This window comes from Delphinapterus leucas, chromosome 16 (assembly GCF_059928025.1).
Source record: "Delphinapterus leucas isolate spDelLeu-1000000601 "Yukka" chromosome 16, BTC_Dleu_Yukka2, whole genome shotgun sequence".
Taxonomy (NCBI): Eukaryota; Metazoa; Chordata; class Mammalia; order Artiodactyla; family Monodontidae; genus Delphinapterus; species Delphinapterus leucas.
Genome location: NC_143144.1, coordinates 11,265,246 through 11,289,899, shown reverse-complemented (window position 1 = coordinate 11,289,899; position 24,654 = coordinate 11,265,246). Strand labels below are relative to the sequence as shown.

The window sequence follows — 24,654 nt, the reverse complement described above, 5'->3', positions numbered from 1 at the left end:
GGGCACTACTCAATATCTACTCCTCACCTACCACTTTTTTGTGGGTCCACTTTAATTAAAGACTTAACAGCTGGCTACTAATATATTTCCAGACTTCTAGCTCAAAGCAGACATGTAAATTAATAGCAGCAAAAAAAAAAAAAAAAAAAAAGTCTAATCCATTTCCTTCCATTTAATTTCTTTTTGAAAATTCAAAAAAAAAAGAACCAATAAATAAGGAGAGGGTAGTTAGCAACAGCTGGTCTTTCTTATAAAAAGCAAAAGTGCAGCCTAAGCAAAGGGGGAAAATAATATTTACTTTCCCTTTGGCTAATGAATATTGAGCAGTATTTAGAATTATATGGAAATGTAAGATCTGAGAAGGTCTGAGGAAATAATCATAAAATAGAACATAGCCCTAGGAATATATGCAATCCTGCCTCATGCAAGCAAACTGCACTGTGTGCCACCATCTACATATGTACAGGGAATGAGTGACCTAATTGGGCAGAAGTCAAAAGAGGCTAAATCTTTAAGACTTCTTCGATTTAGAAAAAAGAAAAAATCAAACCAAGGGTTCAATTAGAAACTTGATGTCATGTTGCTCTTCCATAAACATTTTTCTGCCACGTCTGTTGGAAATTTCAGATCACATCATTCACTGAGATGAGAACAATTTAAAGCAACCTCATCTCTGAGGGCTCTCAGGAACACTCATTCTGAACATATGGGTTTTATTTGATTCTTTAACTAGTCTATGTTCCTTGGTCTTAACTTCAGCAAATGTTAGGACTCAAATTTGTCCATCCAGCTTCTGACATGCAGTTCCTTGACACAATAAGCTGCAATAAGCCATGAAGCAAGAAACGTAAATGTCAGTTATAAGCTATGAAACAATGTTTCAACGTAGACAAAAAACAAATATAGAAAGATTCATCTTACTTCAAAACTCTTCACTTCCTCTTCCCCATCATCGTCTTCCTCATCATGACAACTCTGATACATGTAAAAAAAAGTTTTGAAAAGGTCAACAGGATAAGAATATGTTGAGGCAGAAAATATAAAAGAATTTAGCACAGAATATTGAATCATTTGTGTTAGTTTATCATCAATATTGTTTAAATATATACATTATATATAATAAGCTTAGATGACATGATCAATGAATCTGTGGCCTAAAAGAAAATTATACTGTGCATATACAAAATTAAAATACTAAATTACCAATTTTATATATACCATGGAGATATTTATGAGGTCTGTATCATACTACACATACTACTTATTCATGCATTTTCCTTGTGCAAATCAAGTTACAAGCCTTAAAAACAAGGATCACTGTTTTCTCCTTTTTTATGCTTCCATTACAATGTGTTAATACAGATACATTTAATAACGATGAACTAAAATTAAAAGAAAGCAGTGTCCATTACTTAAAGTGAATCTTGTCATCTTTTCTTTGTTGTTGTTAAGTTCATTTTTTATTGTATTTGGTCCAAAGGAGGAAAGTAAAATTCCAACTGCTACCAAGATTATTCTTTCACAGAAAAATGGTAAAACAGACAATTTCATTATTTTGAGTTATTTTCCCAGAAATGGTAAAGGAGCTGTGCATGTATTCTTATCTAATTCCCACAGCTGAAAATTTTGCTTGCTAAGGAAGCAGAGCTGTTTGGTGGTTAGGAACATGGCCTGAGGATACAGAGTGCCTGGTTCAAATCCTGATGCTGCCATTTATGAGCTGTTTAGTCTAGGGCAAGTTCCTTTACCTCTCTGGGTCTCCGCTTCCTCATATTTAAAGTGGAAATAATAAAAAAAGTAACCATGTTCCTGAGAGAATCACATGAATTAATATATGGAAATTGTTTGCCACTTAGGAACAAGTACCTGAAAAGCAATAAGCTTTTAATAAATCTCAATTGCTATTATTATCATGGTTTGGTACTAGGAGTATCGTGTTGACCAAAGGAAGCAGGTCATCAGCCAATACCTGTGCCAGGAAGAACCTAACGCTCTTCTAAGTTAGATTACTGCAACCCTTCTAAGGATTTTTTTTATGGTTGGTAAACACTCAGTGTATCCATGAAGCTCATGGAAGAAGTGGTTAAATATAACTTACAAATCAGAAAAATACTTTTAACTCAATGATTCACAGTACTTTGAGTACATATGTGAAGTAGAAATGGGAGCCAGGGTACAAAATGTGATCCTTCTACCAGATTCAGCGATAAATGCTAAAAGGTTTGTTACATTCTTTCATTCATTCAACAAACATGAACTGAGCATCGCCCTCTCCATTTCATGAGAATGTGGACATGGTTTGCAAAGGAGAAAATAAGGGGACACAGACCTGTGACAATTTCACTACATGGAAAAGTTGCTAAATAGTATGTTTCACAACAAAATCCAAGATGTTAATTATTCATTCAGAGTGCAGGAACTTTTTGACTATATGCTAATGTCACCTTGACTCCCGTGTCAACAGTTAACCAGGATTTTGAAAATAAATACACATGAGAAGTTTAGCAAAACACATCTGGAAGGCAAATCTGTAACCCTCCATAAATATTGTATGTATAATGTTGAATGCAGAGGAATTTTGGCTGAGCTGCTCCTTTTAGATTACCTACATAATGCTTCCTTCACATGCATTATAAATTAGGAGTGAAACAGGGATTTTATCAAGTAACAAGCATGATAACTATCTAATCAAATTAGAATACCAAAACAAAATGTCTCTTAAGAATATAAAGTTACACATTTTCTGAAACACATCATTTCCTATACAAATTTCATTACCTTCAGAAATACTGGGAACAAGGTTTGAGTTGAAGAATACATTTAGAAAAGTTGGCATTTTGAGTTATAATGATATGCTTTCAAGCTATAAAATTCATATGATATGTTTGCTTTTATGTAAAGGAATTTAGAGCTCTAGCTGACAGATACAGATATATATACACACACATTTTTTTGGCTGCGTGGCACATGGAATCTTAGTTCCATGACCACAGATCAAACCCGTGCCTCCTGCAATGGAAGTACAGAGTCTTAACCACTGGAGCGCCTGGGAAGTCTCTGACAGATATTATTTTTTACAAAGAATTATTTTGAAACAAAATACCTTAAACTGTTTTCCAAAAACTTCCTAAGAAAATTTAGTGAGATTCTCTTCTAATAAAGTTAAAATTTTGATTTTTAAAAAACCTATTAAACCTGAATCTATTTGGAGACCTATCTGACAAAATTCAATAAACTCATAAACCACTTTAAACTTGTCCTGATTGCCATGGGGCATGCTGGGACCACAAGAAAACTATAGAGGATGTCTAGCACTTTTTAACGTGCTGAACAGAAACAGAGGGATTTACAGGCATAGGACAACACAACGTTTTTCAATAGCAAACTGCATCCACGCAATTTGTATGATAATGCTAAGTAAACAGTAGGTTCTATTAGATGGTCCTGCAACACAGGACTTAACTTTCTGGATCAAAATGATCAATTCTAGGCAAGGAAGAGTGATATCGTACTCCAGGAAGGAAAAAAGTGAATAAAACCCATACATAAAGGGGCAGAAGCAGGAAATAGAGAATTTAGAAGGAAACAATTAGAGAAGACCGAAACAGAGGATACTTCAGACCTTCAGATATCTGGATCAAAACTCAAAACTGGCAATGAGAACTCATAAAGCAGTAAATGGGGCACTTCACCTCGCCACTAACCGCTGGAAATTTCATTCTGCAAAACAAGTGTATGTCATACATTCTTCAGTTGCCTTTCTGATTGCAGTCACTCCTCAGAAGACAGAGGAAGCAAAAAGAAATTTTCAGGATGGATTTAAAACTAAGTTTTGGGTGAGATAGAAAAGAGAAATCTCATAAGAAAGTGATCCTGGCATTTTATAATTTTAACCAGCAAAGAACGAAACACTAGGTATATATAACTTAATGTGTACCTTTCAGTAAGTTATAAGAGAAAGAAGAGGAAACATTTTCCTTCCTTAGCCAGAAACTCAAAAGAGTGAAAACATTATTGAGCGTTTAATTTATGACAGTATCATTCTAGATACTTCCACATGGTTATCTTATTTAAATTGGTAAAACCATTCCCTTAGAACAGAACAGCTTCAGACAGCCCAGAAGGGAAGATGAGTACAGAGATCAAGCATGAGTGACCACGATGAGGACAAAAGGAAGGGGCAACGGCAAACCAATGTGGATGCACTGCAAATTCTCTAAGATGTTCAAAAGAGGAGATATATATGATGTAAGGAAGGGGTTGGAAAGATAAGCAGGAAAACAATTAACCTAAGGGTTAAAATAAAGTGGGGCTCAAAAAATACAAAGATGTAAAATGATTTTTTAACATACGGCCAAACACAAAGCAAGGAGAACATGGAACAGAAAGTACATGATTTACAGCAGAAACTGTAATAGTAATAATAGAGAGAAAAGGCAGAACTGCTCATCAGCCGTTTGCTTCAGACTTAACCACCAAAGGGAAGTGATTTTTAGATATGGAAGTTACCTGGCCAAGAGAAATGAACATTAAGACCCCAGTGAAATGCTGTATTACACCCACCTGGTTGACAAAAATTAATAAAACATAATATATCAAATATTGGAGAAGATGTAGATCATCAGAATCTCTCTTAAACATTGCAGGGAGGAATGTGATTTAATGCAATGACTTTGGAAAACAGTTTGGCATCTTCTCCTTAAGTTGAATATTCATATACCCTATGACCCTTGACTTTTGGACATGAATAAGAATAGGCATTTCAAACCCTTTTTTCACGTCAGCAAAAACATAGATTCAACACAAAAGGCTACCAACAAAAAAGTAAATGGATAAGCTATGGGGTAGTTGCACAATGGAATGTGATAGTCAAATCAAATGATCTCCAGCACACACAAGAGTAGAATTGAATCTTAGAAAACAATAGTAAGTAAAACAAGTAAGTACCAAAAGATTACATATAGCATACTGCCCTTTTAAACGTTAAAACAACTAAAATCTCAAAAATATGTAATTACATATGTAACACACATGTATATATGTAATATATGTATTAATAAATTCATATAACTAATGTATACTATATAAAAGGAAAGCAAGGTTATCCTGAACATGGGCTACAGGAGGATGATTTCCTTGTGTGGGGAGGCAGCGTATGGGTTAATGGAGAGGACCGTATGATTACAGGTAGGGTTATTATCAAGGTCTTAGCTTTTCTTGTGAGTGGTGAGTTTATGAGCAGTTACTACATTATTAGAAACTACTAAGTAACTACTTTGAATAAAAGTAGCCAATAATGTAATGGACAAATGATGAGAGTGTATCATGAATCCAGAGCTCTGATTAACCCAATTCTGGGCTCCTATGGAAAATGAAAACAAAAACCAACTAATATGTAAATGTTGCCTTCATAAAGTCCTGCAAATGGAAAAGGAAGACATAAGTCTCTTGAACAGAGTTCAAGTGTCAAGATTCAAGGCAAAAATAATCATATGTGAATGTAAAATGACCACTGGTAAACTCTGAGAAACCATGAAGACCAAGAGAAAGTTTCAGACTCCTGGGATGCAGACTGTCAAAGTGAAGAAAGGCAGCCTCCAAAAACTACTTACTAAAACGTTTGGTATCAATCATCAAAACTAGCAACTTAGATAAACACAGGGAAAGCACACTTACAGGTTTGTGGTTAACATAAATGGAAAGAAATATTTAACACTGGATGAGAGAAATGAACTTTAAAAGTATTTTGGCCTTGGGACTTCCCTGGTGGCGCAGTGGTTAAGAGTCTGCCTGCTAGTTCGGGGGACATGGGTTTGATCCCTGGTCCGGGAAGATCTCACATTCCGTGGAGCAGCTAAGCCCGTGCGCCACAACTACTGAGCCTGCGCTCTAGAGCCCACGAGCCACAACCAAGCCCGTGTGCCACAACTACCGAAGCCCACATGCCTAGAACACGAGCTCCACAAGAGAAGCCACCGCAGTGAGAAGCCCATGCACCGCAACAAAGAGTAGCCCCCGCTCACAACTAGAAAGGAAGCCTGTGCGCGGCAACGAAGACCCAACAAAGCCAAAATTAATAAATAATTTATTAAAAAAAATTTTTTGGCCTTGGATAATGGTATAAGTCTAATTAGAGAAACGATGACTTATACTTAAGAGTATATCAACTGCCAAAATACAGGTATGTGAGGTAAACCTCAGAAGAAATTCATAAATGACATGGAATTTAGGTGAATATGCAAGCTCTTGACAAAAAATGTAATCTGGCTGCCAAAAAACCAGTGAATTCTCACAATTTATTGTAAATATATAGAATTCCAAGGCAGAATAAGCGAGGATAAAGTCCCAGTGTGCACTACACAGGTGAACTCACAGCCAGCACACTGTGTTCAAGTAATTTCTGGGGGGCACATATTCTTCTGGGGGGCACACATTCTTCTAGATGATTGAGAGAAGAATGAACTGAGTAATGGAAGCTTAGCATTCCTGGGATACATTAAACAATAAAAGGAACAAGATTATTTAATTATGAAGGGAGAATCTTGAGAAAAAGCATCATCAAATATTTGATCACTTATCAAAAGAGATTAAACTTCAGGATTCAACCAGGACAAATGCAGAGGCTGCTTCTGCTCCAGTCACAAGGAAGAACCTGAACCATCAGGAATCTCCTACTCTCAAAACAGGAGCTTCTCCCTTTTTAGCCCACTTGCTCACTGCTTGTTCAACTGCGAGGACAACAGTCCATGGACTCCTTTACAATCTCCTTACTTATCAGCTCCTTCTTTCCTCATTTCCTTATTTATCCTAGTTAGAATCCAAGATCCAATGCCTCAGCCACTCTCATAGCAATATACAAAACCCCTGTGATCCCCTGTCCTTCGACAACAGTCTGGCAAAAATCATTATCCTTGACAAATCTAACTTCCTGCCTTATCTGAATCTGCATTTGGTTCTGGGAACTGCTAGAGAAAAGCCACACAACCAGAAGACTGGTACTGTCCAAATTCATAAAAAACGACATCGATCAGGCTTTCCACACTGCCTGGGAATTCTATTTTAGTTTCCAGTCAATACTCAGTCCTAATTTCCACAGAAGGAAATCTTTTAACCTAGTGTTTTTTTAATATCTATTTTATTGAAGTATAGCTGATTTACAATGTTGTGTTAGTTTCTGGTGTACGGCAAAGTGATTCAGGTATACATACATATAATAGTTTGCATCTTCTAATCCCGACCTCCAAATCCATCCCCTCCCACCCCCTTGGCAACCACAAGTCTGTTGTCTACGTTTGTTTTGTAGATAAGTTCTTTGTGTCATATTTTAGATTCCACGTATAAGCAATACCATATGGTATTTCTCTCTTTCTGACTTACTTCACTTAGTACGATAATTTCTAGGTCCATCCATGTTGCTACAAATGGCCTTATTTCATTCTTTTTCATGGCCGAGTAGTTTTCCATTGCATATATATAAAATTCATATTCTTTAACCATTTGTCTGTCGATAGATATTTAGGTTGTTTTCATGTTTTTTAAACTGTGGATTTCAACCCATTAACTGGACGTGAAATCTACTTAGTGAATCATGATCTCAAACAACTTTTTTATTTAAATAGAATAGAAAATATCAGACTGCACTGCTCATAGTACAAGTATAATTTCATGATGATTTTCTTTCAAGGTATCCGTTTTTATGTTTCTATAAATAGACTTGGTAAATGCATTTCTGACCGTGGGTTACGGTTTAAAAGAAAGCTGGAAAGCCACGACTTTTCTCTTATGCTCTGTAAGCTGTCCTACTGCCCTGCTCCCACCTACTCAAAGCCTCACTCCACAAATTATTCCCTTGTCTACTCTTTTGGGTCCTTCCCACCAGAACAGAAGCATGTTCAAATCTATTTTAAAAAAGTAAAAAAAAAGGCAAACAGGCAAAAATAATCCCCCTTCAACCTCACAATTCTATATAGATATTTATCACCCTCTACCTTTCTCCTCCTTCTCAGCCTTCTCAGTAAAGAGATGTCTATGCCACATCTACTCACACATGAAACTCTACTTACTTCCCCACAATACACACTTGGACGACCAGTGCGCCATCTCACAACCCTCTGCAACTGTTCTCACCATGGTCACGTGATGTCCATGTAATAAATCCTGGAGAATTTTCAATCCTTACCTTGAATAAGGTTCAATCCCTCAGCAGAGTAAGATTTTGTTGACCACACACTCCAACAGTTACTATATATCTCACATTTAAGCTTCTCTCCTATTTTTTGGGGGGAGGGGGCAGGGAAGCTCCTTGTTTTCTAACCATCTCTTAAGCATCCATGTCTTTAGAGGCTTGGTCCTAGCCACCTGTTCTTCTCATGCTTCCTTCTCTGCCTGGGAAAGATCATCTACTACTATGGCTTCAATTACCTTCTAATGCTGACAATTCCCAAAACTGTAATTATATTTTATTTTTTAAATTTTAAAAATAAATTTATTTATTTTATTTTTGGCCGCGTTGGGTCTTTGCTGCTGCGCGCAGGCCTTCTCTAGTTGCGGCGAGCAGGGGCTACTCTTCATTGCAGTGCGCGGGCTTCTCATTGTGGTGGCTTCTCTTTCTGTGGAGCTCGGGCTTTAGGCAGGCGGGCTTCAGTAGCTGTGGCACGTGGGCTCAGCAGTTGTGGCTCACAGGGCTAGAGCGCAGGTTCAGTAGTTGTGGCACATGGGCTTAGATGCTCCGTGGCATGTGGGATCTTCCTGGACCAGGGATCAAACCCATGTCCCCTGCACTGGCAGGCGGATTCTTAGCCACTGTGCCACCAGGGAAATCCCCCCAAATCTGTAATTTTAAGCCTTCTGTGAGATGTGGAATGTCAGGCATGACTATCTTATTGCATGTTAGACATCTCCATTTAGCTGTCTCACAGGTATTTTTAACTAACGTGTCCAAAATTTAATTTGCCATCTTTCCTCTTCACTCTAGGCCTGCAATGACTCTGGTGATCCCCACCTTAGAATATGGTTCTGCCATCTACTCAGCTGCCCAAGTCAGAAGCCTCAGCGAAACCCGACTCCTCTTCCCCTCATTCATTCTCAGGTTATGAGATTAAACAAAATAAGCACCCAGTAAATACTAGCTATTACTATTTCTTCATGGTCAATTCATCATTCAACAGTTAGGGACTTCCTTGAAGCTCAGACTAATGCTACATAAACTACTCCCACTACTATTATTTTTTTATTTTTTATTTTTTGCGGTACGTGGGCCTCTCACTGTTGTGGTCTCTCCAGTTGCGGAGCACAGGCTCCGGACGCGCAGGCTTAGCGGCCATGGCTCACGGGCCCAGCCGCTCCGTGGCACGTGGGATCTACCCGGACAGGGGCACGAATCCCTGTCCCCTGCATCGGCAGGCGGACTCTCAACCACTGCGCCACCAGGGAAGCCCTCCCACTACTCTTAATTGTTTCTCTACCATTAAACTTGTCAGAGTTTTTTTGTAATCATTTGTTCAAATTTTGTCTCCTCCATCAGATGATAAACTCCAGGAAGGCAGGCTGTGTGTGTTACTTTCTGGTTCACCACATTATCTCTAATACCTTGATGTCCAATGAATATTTGTTGAATGAATGAATGTTTGGAAAATTAGTGAGCTCTCCATAAATAAAATGTTAAAGGAAGAAACAATGATTACCCGTCAAAAACGTTAGAAGAGATATTCAGGCAACAAGTGGAAAGTTGAGATTAATGCCCTGTAGGTTTCTAAAATTTAACGATATTTTAATCTAGAAACACACAGATTCTTATATTTTGCCATTAAAATCAAAACATTTATTTACCTTTGCCATAATATCTGCATAAGCCATATATAAAAAATCTTCCTCCAGTTTGCTATGAAAAACAAGAAAAAAATCAGTTTTTAAGTAGAAGGTTAGTTACATGCAAAATCACCATCACTGTATAAAATAACTTTTATCTTTCAACAAGTATGTCTTTTTAAAAAGAAACAAACACAAAACTCAGGCAAAGCGATTATTCAGAAATATTGTAGACTCAGAGAGCAAAGATCTTAGACTTCCTAAACAGTGGCCCCATCCTACCTTACGGAAGAGACCTTCAAGTCTCACAAAATAAATGATCTATTGATTTACACACAAATGTAATAACATTAGTACTCTCTTAAAACTACAAAGGTTGAACCAAGCAAATTTACATGATGTCAGGGCTTTTGACAGCAGAAGTGATATCTGACATTTGTTGGAAAGACTCCCCCAATTATTATGCTACTACGCACTTTAAAAATATGATGGTCATAATGATTCTTAAAAATTAAGATAGGTTAAAATCTGTTCACTATCCTCTTTTGAAAAATGATGGAAACCACTAATTCATTGAAGAAAGGCTTCCATCAAAAAATACCTGACGTTTTGCAAAGTTATTTTAGCAGTTTTAAACTTATAGCCATCAGAAAAATCCACTTATGAGAAATACCTCATTACCTGACAATGCCAGACAGGGAGCTGCTCTATGCTTAGGGATGAGATGATTTTGTTAGTTAGGAAATAATAAGAGAAAGAGAGAGAAATCGTGAGAGAAGGATGGATCACATTAGCTAAGAGGGAGAAATGTACATTATTACGACATGCATAGAGGTCAGATGAACTCTTTAAGGCTCATGTGGATATGGATTGATAATTAAATTCTCTGCAGAGGATGAGGGAGGCCTGGGGCAAAGTAGGCTTTCTCCCCCCATGGCAGGGAAGCAGGTAAAGGTTGTAAAACCTCCGCCATGGCTCATCTACAGAATCAGCCTGTGCGGTGCCCCTGTAATGAGCAGATACTGAGCACATTTTGATTACTGGGCTTATGAGTGCATTTCTTATTTAACTCCATAGAGGTTTGCCCTTGGTGGTTTCAGTGAATTCATATGACCAGGACTGTAGGAACCAAGAAAAATGGAGAATGCCCATAAAAGAGATCTCAAAGAAACCTTCCACTGAAAGGATGGCGCACCCACCTCCTCAAGTTTCCTAAGACTTACTGCTGAATGGAGATAGAATCTACCCAGGAAATTTGGGGTCACCAGTGGTCTCCAAACATTTCTGGTACTGAAATTTGCTTTGGGCTCTTTTATTTTCTAAAGCTTGTTTGTGATCAACAGGAAGATTCAGAATCAAGTCAACCAGCTAATTACAATGTTGTTAAGAAAAATGAGAGCTAGGTAAATATTTGGTAGGTAACTATTAAAGCCTGAAGTTGTGTGAGCGTTGGTTCGTAGTGTATGCCAGACTGGTCCTATCTTTGAACACTTTTCTCTCCTCCCAAGAACAAGGTGAAACTGAAACAGGAACATGTGACGGACAGAACACTCAGACACGGGTTTCTATCTGTTCTTCCTACGTCTCGTGTGAATCCTCCCAACCATACCATTTCTCCGTTAAAGCCGTTCGACTGAACAGAAGTATCAGCTGATGGAGAGGATCAACCCGCTTAGTTCCTTCATCTTCTTCCGGAGGTTCTGCTCCAGGTTTCTATACAAAAGTCAAATTTATAAAATTTCACATTTAGGTGAAATGTTCACCCAGACCCAGGAACAACAAATAAAAAGAAAGCCTTTCTCTTCCTATTGTGGTGCGTGAGTGTGTCTGTGTTATATGCATTGTACCTGCATGTGTATGCACGTGTGTGTGTGTGTTATATTACCGACACAAAAGTATGCAGCTTTAGAAAAAAAAACGCTATTTAATAACGGGACCAAAAAACACTATGGGCAAGGATGACTTACATCATTTAAAAATTCTGAATTCTATTCTTATAAGCAGATTCATAACTAACTGAAAAGGGTATCTGCTACATGGATTTCAGCTTTAGGGAGGGCTCAATTTACAAAGAACTGCAATAAAATGCTACGTCACTCCAAGTATAAAAATATAGTTCATGTAGCAAGGCAAACTGATTATCAAATGGGACATTTTTGTTGCCTACATAGAGCAAAGAATGCTGAATGAATTAATGTCTGAATCACTTACACATTATTTTTTCTCATTTTCAGTTACTTTTAAAACTTAAAAATGTAATTTTATTCTATTGGATAGAACATGTACCATGAGGAAAATTATGAAGCATTTTTACTGACTGTAGAATTAATTAATCCCATTTGTTGAATGATTTAATGAATTTTATATCTCTATAAGAATGACCCATTCAGACTGAGATTCTCTCTACCTAAATGATGTTCTTTCTTGGATTTAAGGCTTAATGTTGCAGGTACTGTGTAAATTTCTATAAGGTTGAATATTCTAATATTCTACAGGTTTTGATTTTGAAGAGAAATGAAATTCATTTAAAATACAAGGGGGTAATCAGGGTTAAGGTTTTATGAACTGGATTAGTTTATCCTTTATGTTCCTTGATAATTTGTGAGTTAAACAAAACAAAACAAAACTTTTAGACAAGAGGTCTTTAACTTGGGAATCATAAAGCCTCTAACTAGTCTGCAAAATTCTGCAGGACTATATGCTTATAAATTTTCCTAAGATGGCTCTTGGTCAGACTTTTAAATAGGTCCACAGCTCATAAAAAATTAAGACAATGGCTCCCCTGAGTGAAGCAGTCTCAGTAACACAAGTCTCCTTATCACCATGGTTGGACTGAAAAATTCTACTTGCCATTTATACTATATTTACCATGACTTCCGGCTCATCCTGTACCCAATCTATCATTCTCTGCCCTGTATATGTTTAACAACCAGCTACTTTTCATTGGCTTTTGTCAACGCTTAACCTAGTTTTGGTGAATAATTCTTTATGGTTCAGCTTTTATAGTAATATCCTGGTTCTGAGGTGTCTGAAGTTGCTTTGAGGAAGAATTTAAAAGAATAATAGAGTCAAAGTTTAGTTAAATTCTGAATTGCTGGATGCTGATGAGATCTCTTTGAAATAAGAAGAGTGAATTTTTCCCTAAACACTGCATGCAATAACAATCGAGAATAAAGTTTCCTAAGGTCCATACACTGCAATGATGTTTTCTCTTCAATGTTATAAGATAAATGGCTCACACCAATGTTATTCCACCAAGCCCAGACTTTCTTTTATCTTCTAACCCCATTAAAAATGTACCGCTAAATCTTCTATCAGTTTATCTTCAAAGTAATGTTCTTCTGTCTCAATCCAAGATTTTTCATATCCCTGAAGAAAGAGATTGACAGCCCGATGCCTAAAAGGTAAGCACAATTTCAAACAGTTATTTTTAATTAAAGTGAAAAGGTATTCAGTAGCACTTTATCGCTGGATTATCTGTGCACTCAAAGAATAAAATAAAAATACAATTCCCACTCTCAAATGGAGAGCAAGATATCACAGAGGACAGAGAAAGGTTTCTCAGATCACACACTGACATGGATTTAGTTATTTCTAGGTTTTGTAACATTGGTCAAGTTATCCAACTTTGTCGACTTTCACTTCTCTCATTTATAAAACTAGGATAACCCCATCTACGTGCCAGTTTTGTGAGACTCAAACTGAGATAAAGAATGTAAAGCACACTGGATAGATGCTCATTACATGGTAGCTCTTATGACATAAAGTGGCTCTGGATAAACGATGTTATGGAATTATCCAATGTTCCTATTAGCATTAGATACAGACCCTGAGGATTACAAAACTAAATGTATTAAGGGAACCTTATGGGAGTATATATCCAAAGATTAAATCCTAGAATACTGATGATAAGTGGTTGCCTACGAATTAAAGAAGACCAGTGAAGACTAAAACCATAAGTAAACTCATCATGAAATTGATGAGATCTATGGCTAAGGTTCCACTCTAAGAAAATCATTTCAATAAGGGAACATCATAAGAGAATACCAGACATGTTAAAATGAGCCGGTGCCATTGTAGGATGGAACGCAGAGCTTAACAGTATCAAAGGCAGGCTAAGGAATCATGAGACATAAAGGTAGACAGGTTTATGAAGGGTCTTGAAATCCAGGGAGAAGAACCATCAACACAGATGGAACAGCCAGAACTCGCCATAAATTCTTGCACGAGAGCGGCTCAACCTTACTGGTACATCAGAATCCCCTGTGGAGCTTTTAAACAGTACACATGCTAAGCCTTCAGATATTCTGATTCAACAGGTTGAGGCTTGGCTATTTCTCAAGCGAATTTGAGTGTATTTTCTAAGGAGATATGTTTTTATGAAGCCTCAGCTTTTTTTGGCTCCGGGCGTGCAGGCTCAGCGGCCATGGCTCACGGGCCCAGGCACTCCGCGGCATGTGGGATTTTCCCGGACCGGGGCACGAACCCGCGTCCCCTGCATCGGCAGGCGGACTCGCAAACACTGCGCCACCAGGGAAGCCCTTGAGTGTATTTTCTAAAAGCACCAGGTCTGAGAATATTCCCACTGGAATAAGGGGTACAATTTTGAATACGTTATATCCGAGACAGTGGAACGGCAGACTCCGTGACATCGTAGAAACTAGCTCGGAATCTGCTGTCATCAACATGATGTGAGTCAATAAAGGGAGTTGAAGAGGTGGCCTTGAAGGGAAGGATGGTGATGTGAAATGGTTCAAAGGAAAAGTTGAACACCGTATGCTAACACATATACATAGAATCTAAAAAAACGGTACTGATCAACCTAGTGTCAGGGCAGGAATAAAGACGCAGATGTAGAGAATGGACTTGAGGACATGGGGATGGGGAAGGGTAAGCTGGGAAGAAGTGAGAGAGTGGCACTGACATATACACACTACCAAATGTGAAACAGATAGCTAGTGGGAAGCAGCCGCGTAGCACAGGGAGATCAGCTCGGTGCTTTGTGTCCACCTAGGGGGATGGGATAGGGAGGGTGGGAGGGAGACACAAGAGGGAGGGGATATGGGGATATATGTATACACATAGTTGATTCACTTTGTGGCACAGCAGAAACTAATACAACATTGTAAAGCAATTATAATCCAATAGAGTTGTAAAAAAAAAAGAAAAGAAAAACTTGATGAAACTTGGAAAATGTCTGTATAGGAGGAACCAGAAAAGAAATAAGAATATGAATTCAAGGTCAATGTTCTATTTGACTAAACTGTGACACCATAATTGAGCCAGAGAATTTAGAAGCAGCACGTGGTTTGAGAAGGAACTCAAATACCTTTTATACTTAGTGAGTGACGAGATGGCAAGGAATTTACCGGCCTTAGTGAAATGGAAAAGTTTTGTTTGTTTTGCTTTGTTAGTGGCAGGGGGCAGGGAGGAGTTATGTTTTTGTCTTTTTTTTTTTTTTTTTTTTACTCCCCAACTTCCGTTATTCATTCATTCAAACACTTACTGAAAGTCAGTGCTCTAGGTGCTGAAGATATGAAATTGAACATAGCTCTAAAGGATCTCAAAGTCTGAATCAGAGAGACAAACAGCCCCAATACTATAGGAAAGTGCCCACAACTAGAGGTATTTAAAAGTTTCCTAGAAACAAATAGGAGGAAGCATTTTCAACTTGGAAGAAGTAGAAGGGCGTGGCTTGGTCAGAGATGGTCCAAAAAAGAGATGCAGCTGAGCTGAGACTTGTTTAACAGACATGGGGAAGATGCCACTTGTATAAAGCTCAGAGTGGGAAACAGCACAGTTTCTTAGGAGAATCACAAGAAGGCTGAAATGGTACCCTGGGCTAGACTTCAATGCCACGGGTTACTTTTCTTTTAACAAGTATATCTCCTGTATCTCTAGGAGAAGGTTGATGGGTCTGTCAAACGTGTTTACGTTATCCCATAAGTTAGTTCCGTATCAGTTCTTTTCCCCAAAGGTTAAATCATCACAAAAATAATAAACAACAATCAACACTGCTTGTGTTATGTTCAGTTCTAAGCACTGTGTATACTTCGACCCATTAAATAACCTGAACAAGTCTATGAGGCAAATTTTACAGTACAAAGTCAGGTAAGAACCTTGACCAAGGTCATGCATCCATAAGCTGAGAGGTCAGGATTCAAATCAAGGCAGTCTGACCCCCAAGACTGAGTTCCTAATTACTCTATCCTGCCTCACATATGTGAGCAGATCCTCCTGAGTACTTAAAAGTAATAGAAAACAGACTTATGGTTACCAAAGGGTAAAGGGTGGGGAGGGATAAATTAGGAGTGTGGGATTAACATACACAAACTACTATATATAAAATAAACAACAAAGACACTGTATAGCACAGGGAACTAACTATATTCAATACTTTGTAATAACCTATAAAAGAATCTGAAAAAGAATAGATTTTTTATAAATGCATAACTGAATCACTTGAAACACCTGAAACTAACACAACTATACTTCATTAAAAAACATTATTAAAGTCATTTAATAATGACATTACAGACCAATGAGAATACCCGACAAAGGAAAACAAAGTCAAGAATTACACAGAAGAGCCAATAAACCTTGTCCATCCTTCTCTTTGGACTATTGTTCTCGTGTTAAGGTAGATGCCTCCTATCACTTGTTAGGGAAGAATAACTTTAACCCATTATAAATGTTAAAGAAATTCTGACCTTGGCAGGTTATACAAAGGAGCCATCCGAAAGCAGGCAACCACTGCCCGTTTCCTCTGCTTAGAGAGCAGTTTGTGCCACACAGCCTTTTTCGATCTCTGAGGATGCTCGACCTGAGGTAGAATGACACAAAGACATATGTATTTAACCCCCCAAAGGCCCTCAAAAATACCGCTGCATCTTTTAGCTAAAAACTTTTAGAATTTCAATCCCAAAAGTACCTCACAATTATTATGGGAAAACCCATGTCCTCAAAGTTACCCAATGCTAAATTTGAAATAGTTTCAAATGTTACATATTTTCCTTAGTAAAAATGTAATATTTTCCCAACACTGTATACTTTAGAAGCTATGTCATCTTTAAAAATCAAAGAAATATAAAACTATTCTATATAAAACAATTTTGTATCCTTTTCAGAATTCAGTTATGGTGCCAAAACATAGTTTTTGCCTATGCAAAACAATTAACCTATTATTATTTATTTATCCATTTCCACTAATTTTATCATAAGAGCTACAACAGTAAACATAAACAGAGGCAGTTAAAGAAAATTCTAATGAAAAGTCCACTGTTCCTTAAAGAAAATTCTAACGAAAAGTCCACTGTTCCTTAATATAACAGGATGGAGAGATGACAAGTCTTTTTGAACACATTAGTAGGAGTGAGTAAAAGAATTTAATTTTGCAAAAATGTTAAAATATATAATTACTTTGTTAGATAGGGACAAATGAGAATTCAAAAGTTGCAGTAAATGATGCAAGCAAGCTATGTGTTTAGCTAATGGTGTTTGGAATTTCAAGAAGAAAAAGAGATTAATTGTAAGTATTAGAGAGAAAAAAATCCCAGCACAGAATTCTACATTAATTAGTAATTTCTAGGCAATTGAACACTGTACTTCCCGGACTGTAATATCTCCGGCGCATACATGTGGATTTCTGGAAGAAATAAAAACGTTACATTAGCTAAAAAAGCAAAACTAAATTTATTATCCTTTGCAGTAAAGGGTCAACATATGAATGTAATAATGCCTGAAGAAAACATTGAGAATGTTTGGATTACAGTGGTTTGGAAATTTTAACAAAACAATTTGTATAATTTGAAAGCACTTATTTCTGTGATCTTCTTCCTTCTATAGGATCAATAAACACTTTTTGATAATTATCCAGTTCAATTTTCTTCTTGGTTATATTAAGCAAAACAAAACATTGTTGAGACACTGCAAGGGTAGTATTGCAAGGGTAGTATTATTCACCTAGAATATGGCATTCTGATCAACATGGGTGATAGTCAACAAACATAATTAACAAGGAAATACCTTAGTGAATTTTCCTATAAATCAAGTAAATAGATGTTGTTAAGATCTGTGATCCAAGGGTGAACATCAAGATGTGGCTTGTAACTGTCTGAACACCTGGGTTTGCTGCTGTGTTAGCCTGTCTGGAGTTTGAGTATTAGAAAATTCCAAGGAGACAGCTTACTGTCCTAAGAAAAATGACCAGATGTACAGTACAAAATGTTCAATTGCAAAGGTCGCTGACCCTTGAGCCAAATGAAGTCTTTCCTCTGCACCCACTGTTTTTGCACCTAGTGTGGCAAATGAAAATATTCTTTGCAAACTATTCTATGACTCACAAATTAACATTAGAATAGAGGTATTAAAGGCATGAATTCTGCGCACAGATATCTTCCACTCTTTTCTATTCTTTGATAACTGATGAGTTCTTTTTACTCATATTCTTAACATTTAGAAGAATAGTTGGCCATGAAAATCTGACCCTCTTACCTTTTCCTAGATAATTCCTACTTCTTTAAGGTTTACACAGGGATCACCCTCATCATGGCTAGAGTAAGTTTGGGTTCCTCTTATTCTCTCTTCAGTACATTTTGTATCCTGGTACATCTAAATCACTACATATTTATCTATGTGGCCATATACTCCACTAGAGCACAAGCCACTTGAGTAGAGGGACAGAATTCAGTCCCCAGCAGAGTACAATACTGCCATACGGTAGTGCATGCAAGAAATGTTCACGGGATAAACAGCTGCTCAGTAAAATGAATCTCACCACTTTACAAATAACATCATTCATTATGATCACATGTATTTATGAGTACGTAACATATGACTATAATAAAACAGGGCTCAATAAGCTTCATTTAATGTATCTAAAAGTCATTCAAGCAAATCCAGATATGTGCATGAAAACCAGGAAGAATTAAAAACTCATGGTAGAGTAATGCTGTCAGAAATGGTCCTCTAGGAGCCATTTAATTATCACTGAGTAATCTTCCTAAATATGTACATACTTCTGGAAACACAAATCCATGACTTTATATATCACTTAACATTTCCTTACCTCAAATCTTGTCATCTGCTGATGGATGATCATTTATTTAATATTTCATGAAAATATTTAGAGAACCATTAAGTTGCCTAAATAATATTTTATTATCATATTATATTATTAATATTATGGTGTTACATAATGTAAACACATATCGATAGCCATATGGTATAAGAGTATCCTAGCTTGATCTCATCAGGTGTAGTGATAAATTGCATGGCACTGGGGAAGTTATTAGCATTTGGGGGGCATCTGAGTAAGAGGATGCTACATTAGATATACCCTTCGGTTATTTAATTGGCCAGGGCAGTGATAGGAGGTCATCAGATAATATAAAATAGGAATCGAAGAAACACATTTATTATTGCTATGCTAGTAAGTTCTGCAAAACATTCAGATGAGAACATCCTGAGGTGACATGGGGCATTTCATTATTTTATGTTCAGTGTAAAATAACCGCCCCTCCGTGTCAGGTAGGTATTGTCATGGAGACCCGGTGACAGAGCACACTCTTGGGTTTACACTGAGCACCCTCAGTCTGGTGTTATTTTGCTGAGTGGACCTCGTGAGAAACAGAGACTGTCTCTGTGTTACAGATATTTTACCTAAGCCAGAAGATCCCTTATGCAAAAATACGATCCACCGATGGATGACCTTTCAGATATTACTGGTTTGGGAATTCTTGAGCAAAGGTAATAAATAAGAAAATCAAATACACAGTAAGCTTTGTAGCTTAAAATAGAATACAACTGAAAAATGATATAAAAACATTATTTTCACATGGCTCTAATACCAATGCACTGCTCTTCTCTAAATGTAACATATTGCTGAACTTGAGAAAAATTAGCTCAAAAATATTCAAAGGAAAGGTTAAATAAGTGACCTTAAATTCAAAATTCAAATATTAGACCAGGGAAAGATAGTATCTCAAACATGTTTTGATGAGCAACAATAAAAAAAAATACAGTTATAAAACATTTGAAATCAGGTGTAACTCCTCAAATTTTTGTTAGAATGGCTTAAAATTAATTATATAATTTTAATTATCTGTTTAATTTTAGAAATATTTTGAAAAATACTATAAAACAGAGGCCTTGATCTCCCCAAATACATTATTTATCCATGGTTACAAAAATTACAAGCTTGGAAATGCTGCTGATTAGAAACTAAGGACTCCCAAGTCATAGATTCTTTGTAATGAACATGCTGGATATATATGTTTTCTGGCCCACAGTTATTAACAAGTTAACACACATCCTTTAAAAAAATATTTTTTATGGTTAAGGCAAATGTGATTGAATCAACACAAAATCTAACCTGTTCAAGATGAAAAAGCACATTTGCTATATCCAAGACCCTTTCCACTGTCTTCTCAGGATCTGAAGTGTCTTCTGTCCTGTTGGGTAAATCTTTGTAAAGAGCCATCTGCCATCTAATAGCAGGATCCTCCACCTGCAGAAAAAAAGAAAAATGTTCAAAAAATACAGTGTAAAGAGGGGAAGACACACTTCTGAAGAGTCAATCTATAGCTATTTATTGAGCATAGCACAGGGTGAAAACATGACGCAGAGATCAAGACAGAGAAGTAAGTACCTTGTACTCATGAAATTTATCGTCTGGTGAGGAAGGAAGACATCAAACAAACATTTACAGTTGTGACAAGGGCTACTAGAAAGAAATATAAGGTACCTGGAGATTTAACCTAATCTGTTGGTGGTTGGGAAGATTTCCCTAAACAAGTGAAGTTTCAACTAGGATTTAAGGATGAGCTGGAGATGGTCAGGGAAAGCAATCTTTTATCTTTCTCTTTTCCTTTCACAGTCAAACACTGAAAGATTCACATATTTACTTTAGAGGCCATGATACAGGATCACATTTATCTATAAATACAAGGATGCTACAACAGAGCTCAGTCTCACTGAAACAAAGATATCAATTAATATAAAGCAACGAAGGCCTACAAAATCACATTCTTGCAATAAACCAATCTACAGACTCTATTTTTTAATACTGTTAAACCTCCCGAGTGAAAGATACAACGGAATTCTGAATGTTTTTAAGAAATATTATTTTAAACCATAGAAACTGACAAAGACAAGCATCTTTCCAGGGATACAGCACTTCAAAGGAATAATTTAGATTAACTATGTCATTAAAAACGGGCACAGCAATACTCGTATGTTTCTCCTCCCATTAAATATTTCCTTTAAAATTGGGAGACGGAGGGCAATGAAGCAGAAGTACACAAACAACATCTAAAACTTGACAACTCGTAGCCTGAGAAAGTGTAGTTTGAAATGTTAAAAATAACTTTCACCTTACAGGCAAACAGAGATAGAGCTCTGTGCACTGAACGGCTTGTCAACACCATTTGTCTTTTGATAAAACAAAATGTTTTCCTCCATATGCTTTTTTCATCTGAGGACTCTGGTACCTCTAGATATTATTCTTTCTAACATACAATCACTCCCTCTTGTCCTCAGGATTACCAGTCTTACAATTTCAAGACAATGTATTCAAGAAAGAGCTGGGAACAAAAGAACTCATTGCTTGCAATTCTGTATATACATGAGGGCCTTGGGGCCTATTTTTATATACATGGGGATCTTGGGGCCTAGTTTTATGCCTAGCTTAAAAAATATAGAATGAAATGTCACAAAGAATAAGTATTCATTATGTCTTTATTTTCAGGTTTCATTCGTTTGGAGGTGAAATATTGGTTATAAATATGCATCCTTTTCAGCTTTTTTGTTCCTCCTGACTCCTCAATACACAGCATACATTGTCCAAAGTATCCCTACAAGTAACCTCTAGAATATAATGGAAGAATTTCCTCCTGCTTATCCAAGACATAACTCTTTTTTCTTTTTTTTTTTTTTTTGCAATACGCTGGCCTGTCACCGTTGCGGCCTCTCCCGTTCAGGCTCCGGACGCGCAGGCTCAGCGGCCGTGGCTCACGGGCTCAGCCGCTCCGCGGCACGTGGGATCTTCACGGACCAGGGCACGAACCTGCGTCCCCTGCATCGGCAGGCGGACTCTCAACCACTGCGCCACCAGGGAAGCCCCAAGACATAACTTTTATTTGACTGTTTCCTGGGAGTGGTATAAACCCCTTCTTAAGAGGTAGTGAATACTGTCTCTATGTGGGACCATGGTTCTCAAAGTGTGGTCTCGAACTCCCTGGGGCTCCCGAGATCTTTTCAGGGGCACATGATTGCCTCAAGTGCCCATGCATGTAGTATAAAATTGAGGTTCAGCTGAAGCCTTTATGAACATTTTGAATAATGTTAAAAATCTCTTTGCTATCTGCAAAGAGATCGTGCTCTTACAGGAATTAATCTCCTACTCTGTTCAAGTTAAAATTAAATGGATAATTGAGTACACAACAAAGTACACATGAAATTTGCTCTAAATAATACTTGTGCATTGTGAGTACTGTAAAAGCATGTCGCACCTTTATCATATTATATTCCGAAGTGTTAAAATAAAATAAATATGGTTTGGATCTTTGGAAAGAAACATTTTAATACCCAGTAAGGGATACATTATACTATAGCCACTAGTTTTTGACATTTGGACATTTTCACAATTAAAAAAAAAATCCTCAGAAGGGACATCTGAATAGAAGCAAAGAGTTGAGTCAAAATAATAAATTGCTAGACTTCTCATATTACATAACAGGTCCTGTAAACAAATGAAGAGTTTATCCACTACTATGAAAGCATTTCCAAATAATGGTAAATGCTTGGACTACAAAAACTACTTTGAGCAAATTTTTTACCCACCATTAGAAAGTATGTGTTATCCTGGTTTCCATTCATGTTTCTGTTCTAAATGTACACTGGCTTTGCTATTACATTAATTCTTGCTATCTCGTATGTACTAATGACTCAAATACACTTATTTAATTTCTGAGCACTAGGTGTAAAATATCAAATTTTCATAGACACCTGTCTCCATGTCCCAAAGGTCCTCAAACTCAGCTATATGAAGGAAATTCCCAACCTTTATTTCAACTGGCGACATCTTTTTTCAAAGTTTGACAATCTCCGATGATCTACTTTAAAAATACATCATTTGTTATCTTGAGAGTCATTAATACAAAAGGATTTGCAAGCAGGATAATGACTGATTAAGATGATATATTTTCACTACCTTACTTGTTAAAGTAACATTATTTGTAGTACTCTTCTAAAGAGAGATTAACTACTTTATAGGTGCTAAGTGTGCTTTCTAATAATATTGGGCTTACCTTGCCTTGTAAGTGAATATTACTGCGGATTATATCTCGAACTTCATCCTCAGTGTCTTTCTGTCAAGAAATAAATGTTACCTAAATGAAGTCTTACAATGCAGTGACTGTCACAAGTCATTAGAAATAAACCTCTTGAAATAGTATATGTTTGAACAAACGTCTTTATAGGATTTAATACATGCAACAAATGTATTAAATCGCTCAGATAATTAATATCTGGGGCTTATCGCTCAGATAATTCTTTGATATTGCTGTGACTTGAAACAAGACAACCACCTAATTTAACTCCAGTGAAAGTGCCCTAGACTCAAGACAACTGAATTTCCAGTTCACAAGACGCAGGGCAGAAGCATGTTCCCTTGGGTTCAAACAGAAGTATGTCTCCAGCCTTCTCTGAAATCTCCATGAAGTCATGTTAGCACCCAATAACATCCCCAAGGATCCAGTAATACTGAGGAGCATATCCTGAGAAGCAAATATTAGACAAAAGCCAATGGGCCTGCATCTCTTCAGCTCCCTTTCCTACAATCTCCCTTCAGTTTGCTCATGGTAGGGTCTCAAACTCTGGATATGCAGAGAGGTGCTTCAGTGTGGGAACATGGGAGGGAGAACATGTCCTCCAACTTACATGAATAAAAGACAGCAACCCCAATGTATATTTTTGAAAACTTGCATCCTCTCTGTGTAACCATGAAGAGGAAAACCAGAGACCATCAAGAAATCTTGAGAACTTCAATCCTGATGTTCACAAAGGAGAAAAGCTGCTGATTCAAAAGTCAAATTCGTATCTAACAACAATCAGCACAATACATTATGCATCTAACATTCAAAATCACTCTTCATAAATCTGCAGATACCTCTCATCACAAATTTGATATAGTTCATATGAAACCCATTTTTTCCCACTACCAGTGACTTGTTGCCATCTTTTCTCTTTGGTTTCTGAATATGCCCTGGGGGTGATTAACGCAATTTAGAAATAAAAACAGCCTCCAAAAAAAATATTAGGCAGTCTTTGTGTCTGAGTCCTAGGGCCTGTGCAGAAAAATTGCTTAATAAAGCATTCAATGCAAATGAAATACTGACATAGAGCAGTGAGACGAAGGAATCCAAACACATGAGGATCTGGAGGTTGAATGATCATTCCCACTGGTAGGAACAGGAGCCTTACCAGACTAAATCGATTTTTGGCCAGAGCAATGAGCTCCTGGTCCCCAGGGGCACAGATGTTCAAGCCAATGGGCAGTAATCGCTTCAGAGCTGCCACGATAAGAGAGGTCTGCATGGAATACCGGTCTCCTTTGCGCTTCATTTTCTTCCTTTCCTGATCAGAAACAGCTGCCTACAGAACAAAGGTAAGTGTTGGAATCTGCAATGACTTCTTGCCTCATAGGACTATGAGCCTTTTCTAACTTGCCTGTAGTTTCCTCTTCCTCGTTTTCTGCTGGTCCCTATTGTTTAGGAATCCCATTGAGGACACCCTTTCTCTTTCCGTCTCAGCATCTCTTGCTGATTTTAAGTCCTACTCTCAGATTCC

The 24,654-nt window shown here is 37.2% G+C and overlaps 1 protein-coding gene across 2 annotated transcripts in view; it reads right to left on the bottom strand.

Annotated features, from left to right (window-relative positions):
- RYR2 (ryanodine receptor 2) overlaps positions 1–24,654 on the bottom strand; it is a 432,618-nt gene that overhangs the window by 93,367 nt on the left and 314,597 nt on the right. For both annotated transcript variants that reach the window (XM_089897470.1, XM_089897471.1), the window contains exons 68-76: positions 24,289–24,459; positions 23,115–23,174; positions 20,180–20,314; positions 17,408–17,452; positions 16,518–16,630; positions 13,108–13,204; positions 11,417–11,520; positions 9,829–9,880; positions 922–975 (exon numbers count right to left, since the gene is read on the bottom strand). In XM_089897470.1, coding sequence (XP_089753596.1) covers positions 922–975; positions 9,829–9,880; positions 11,417–11,520; positions 13,108–13,204; positions 16,518–16,630; positions 17,408–17,452; positions 20,180–20,314; positions 23,115–23,174; positions 24,289–24,459 — 831 coding nt within the window. The remainder of the gene's footprint in view (positions 1–921; positions 976–9,828; positions 9,881–11,416; positions 11,521–13,107; positions 13,205–16,517; positions 16,631–17,407; positions 17,453–20,179; positions 20,315–23,114; positions 23,175–24,288; positions 24,460–24,654) is intronic.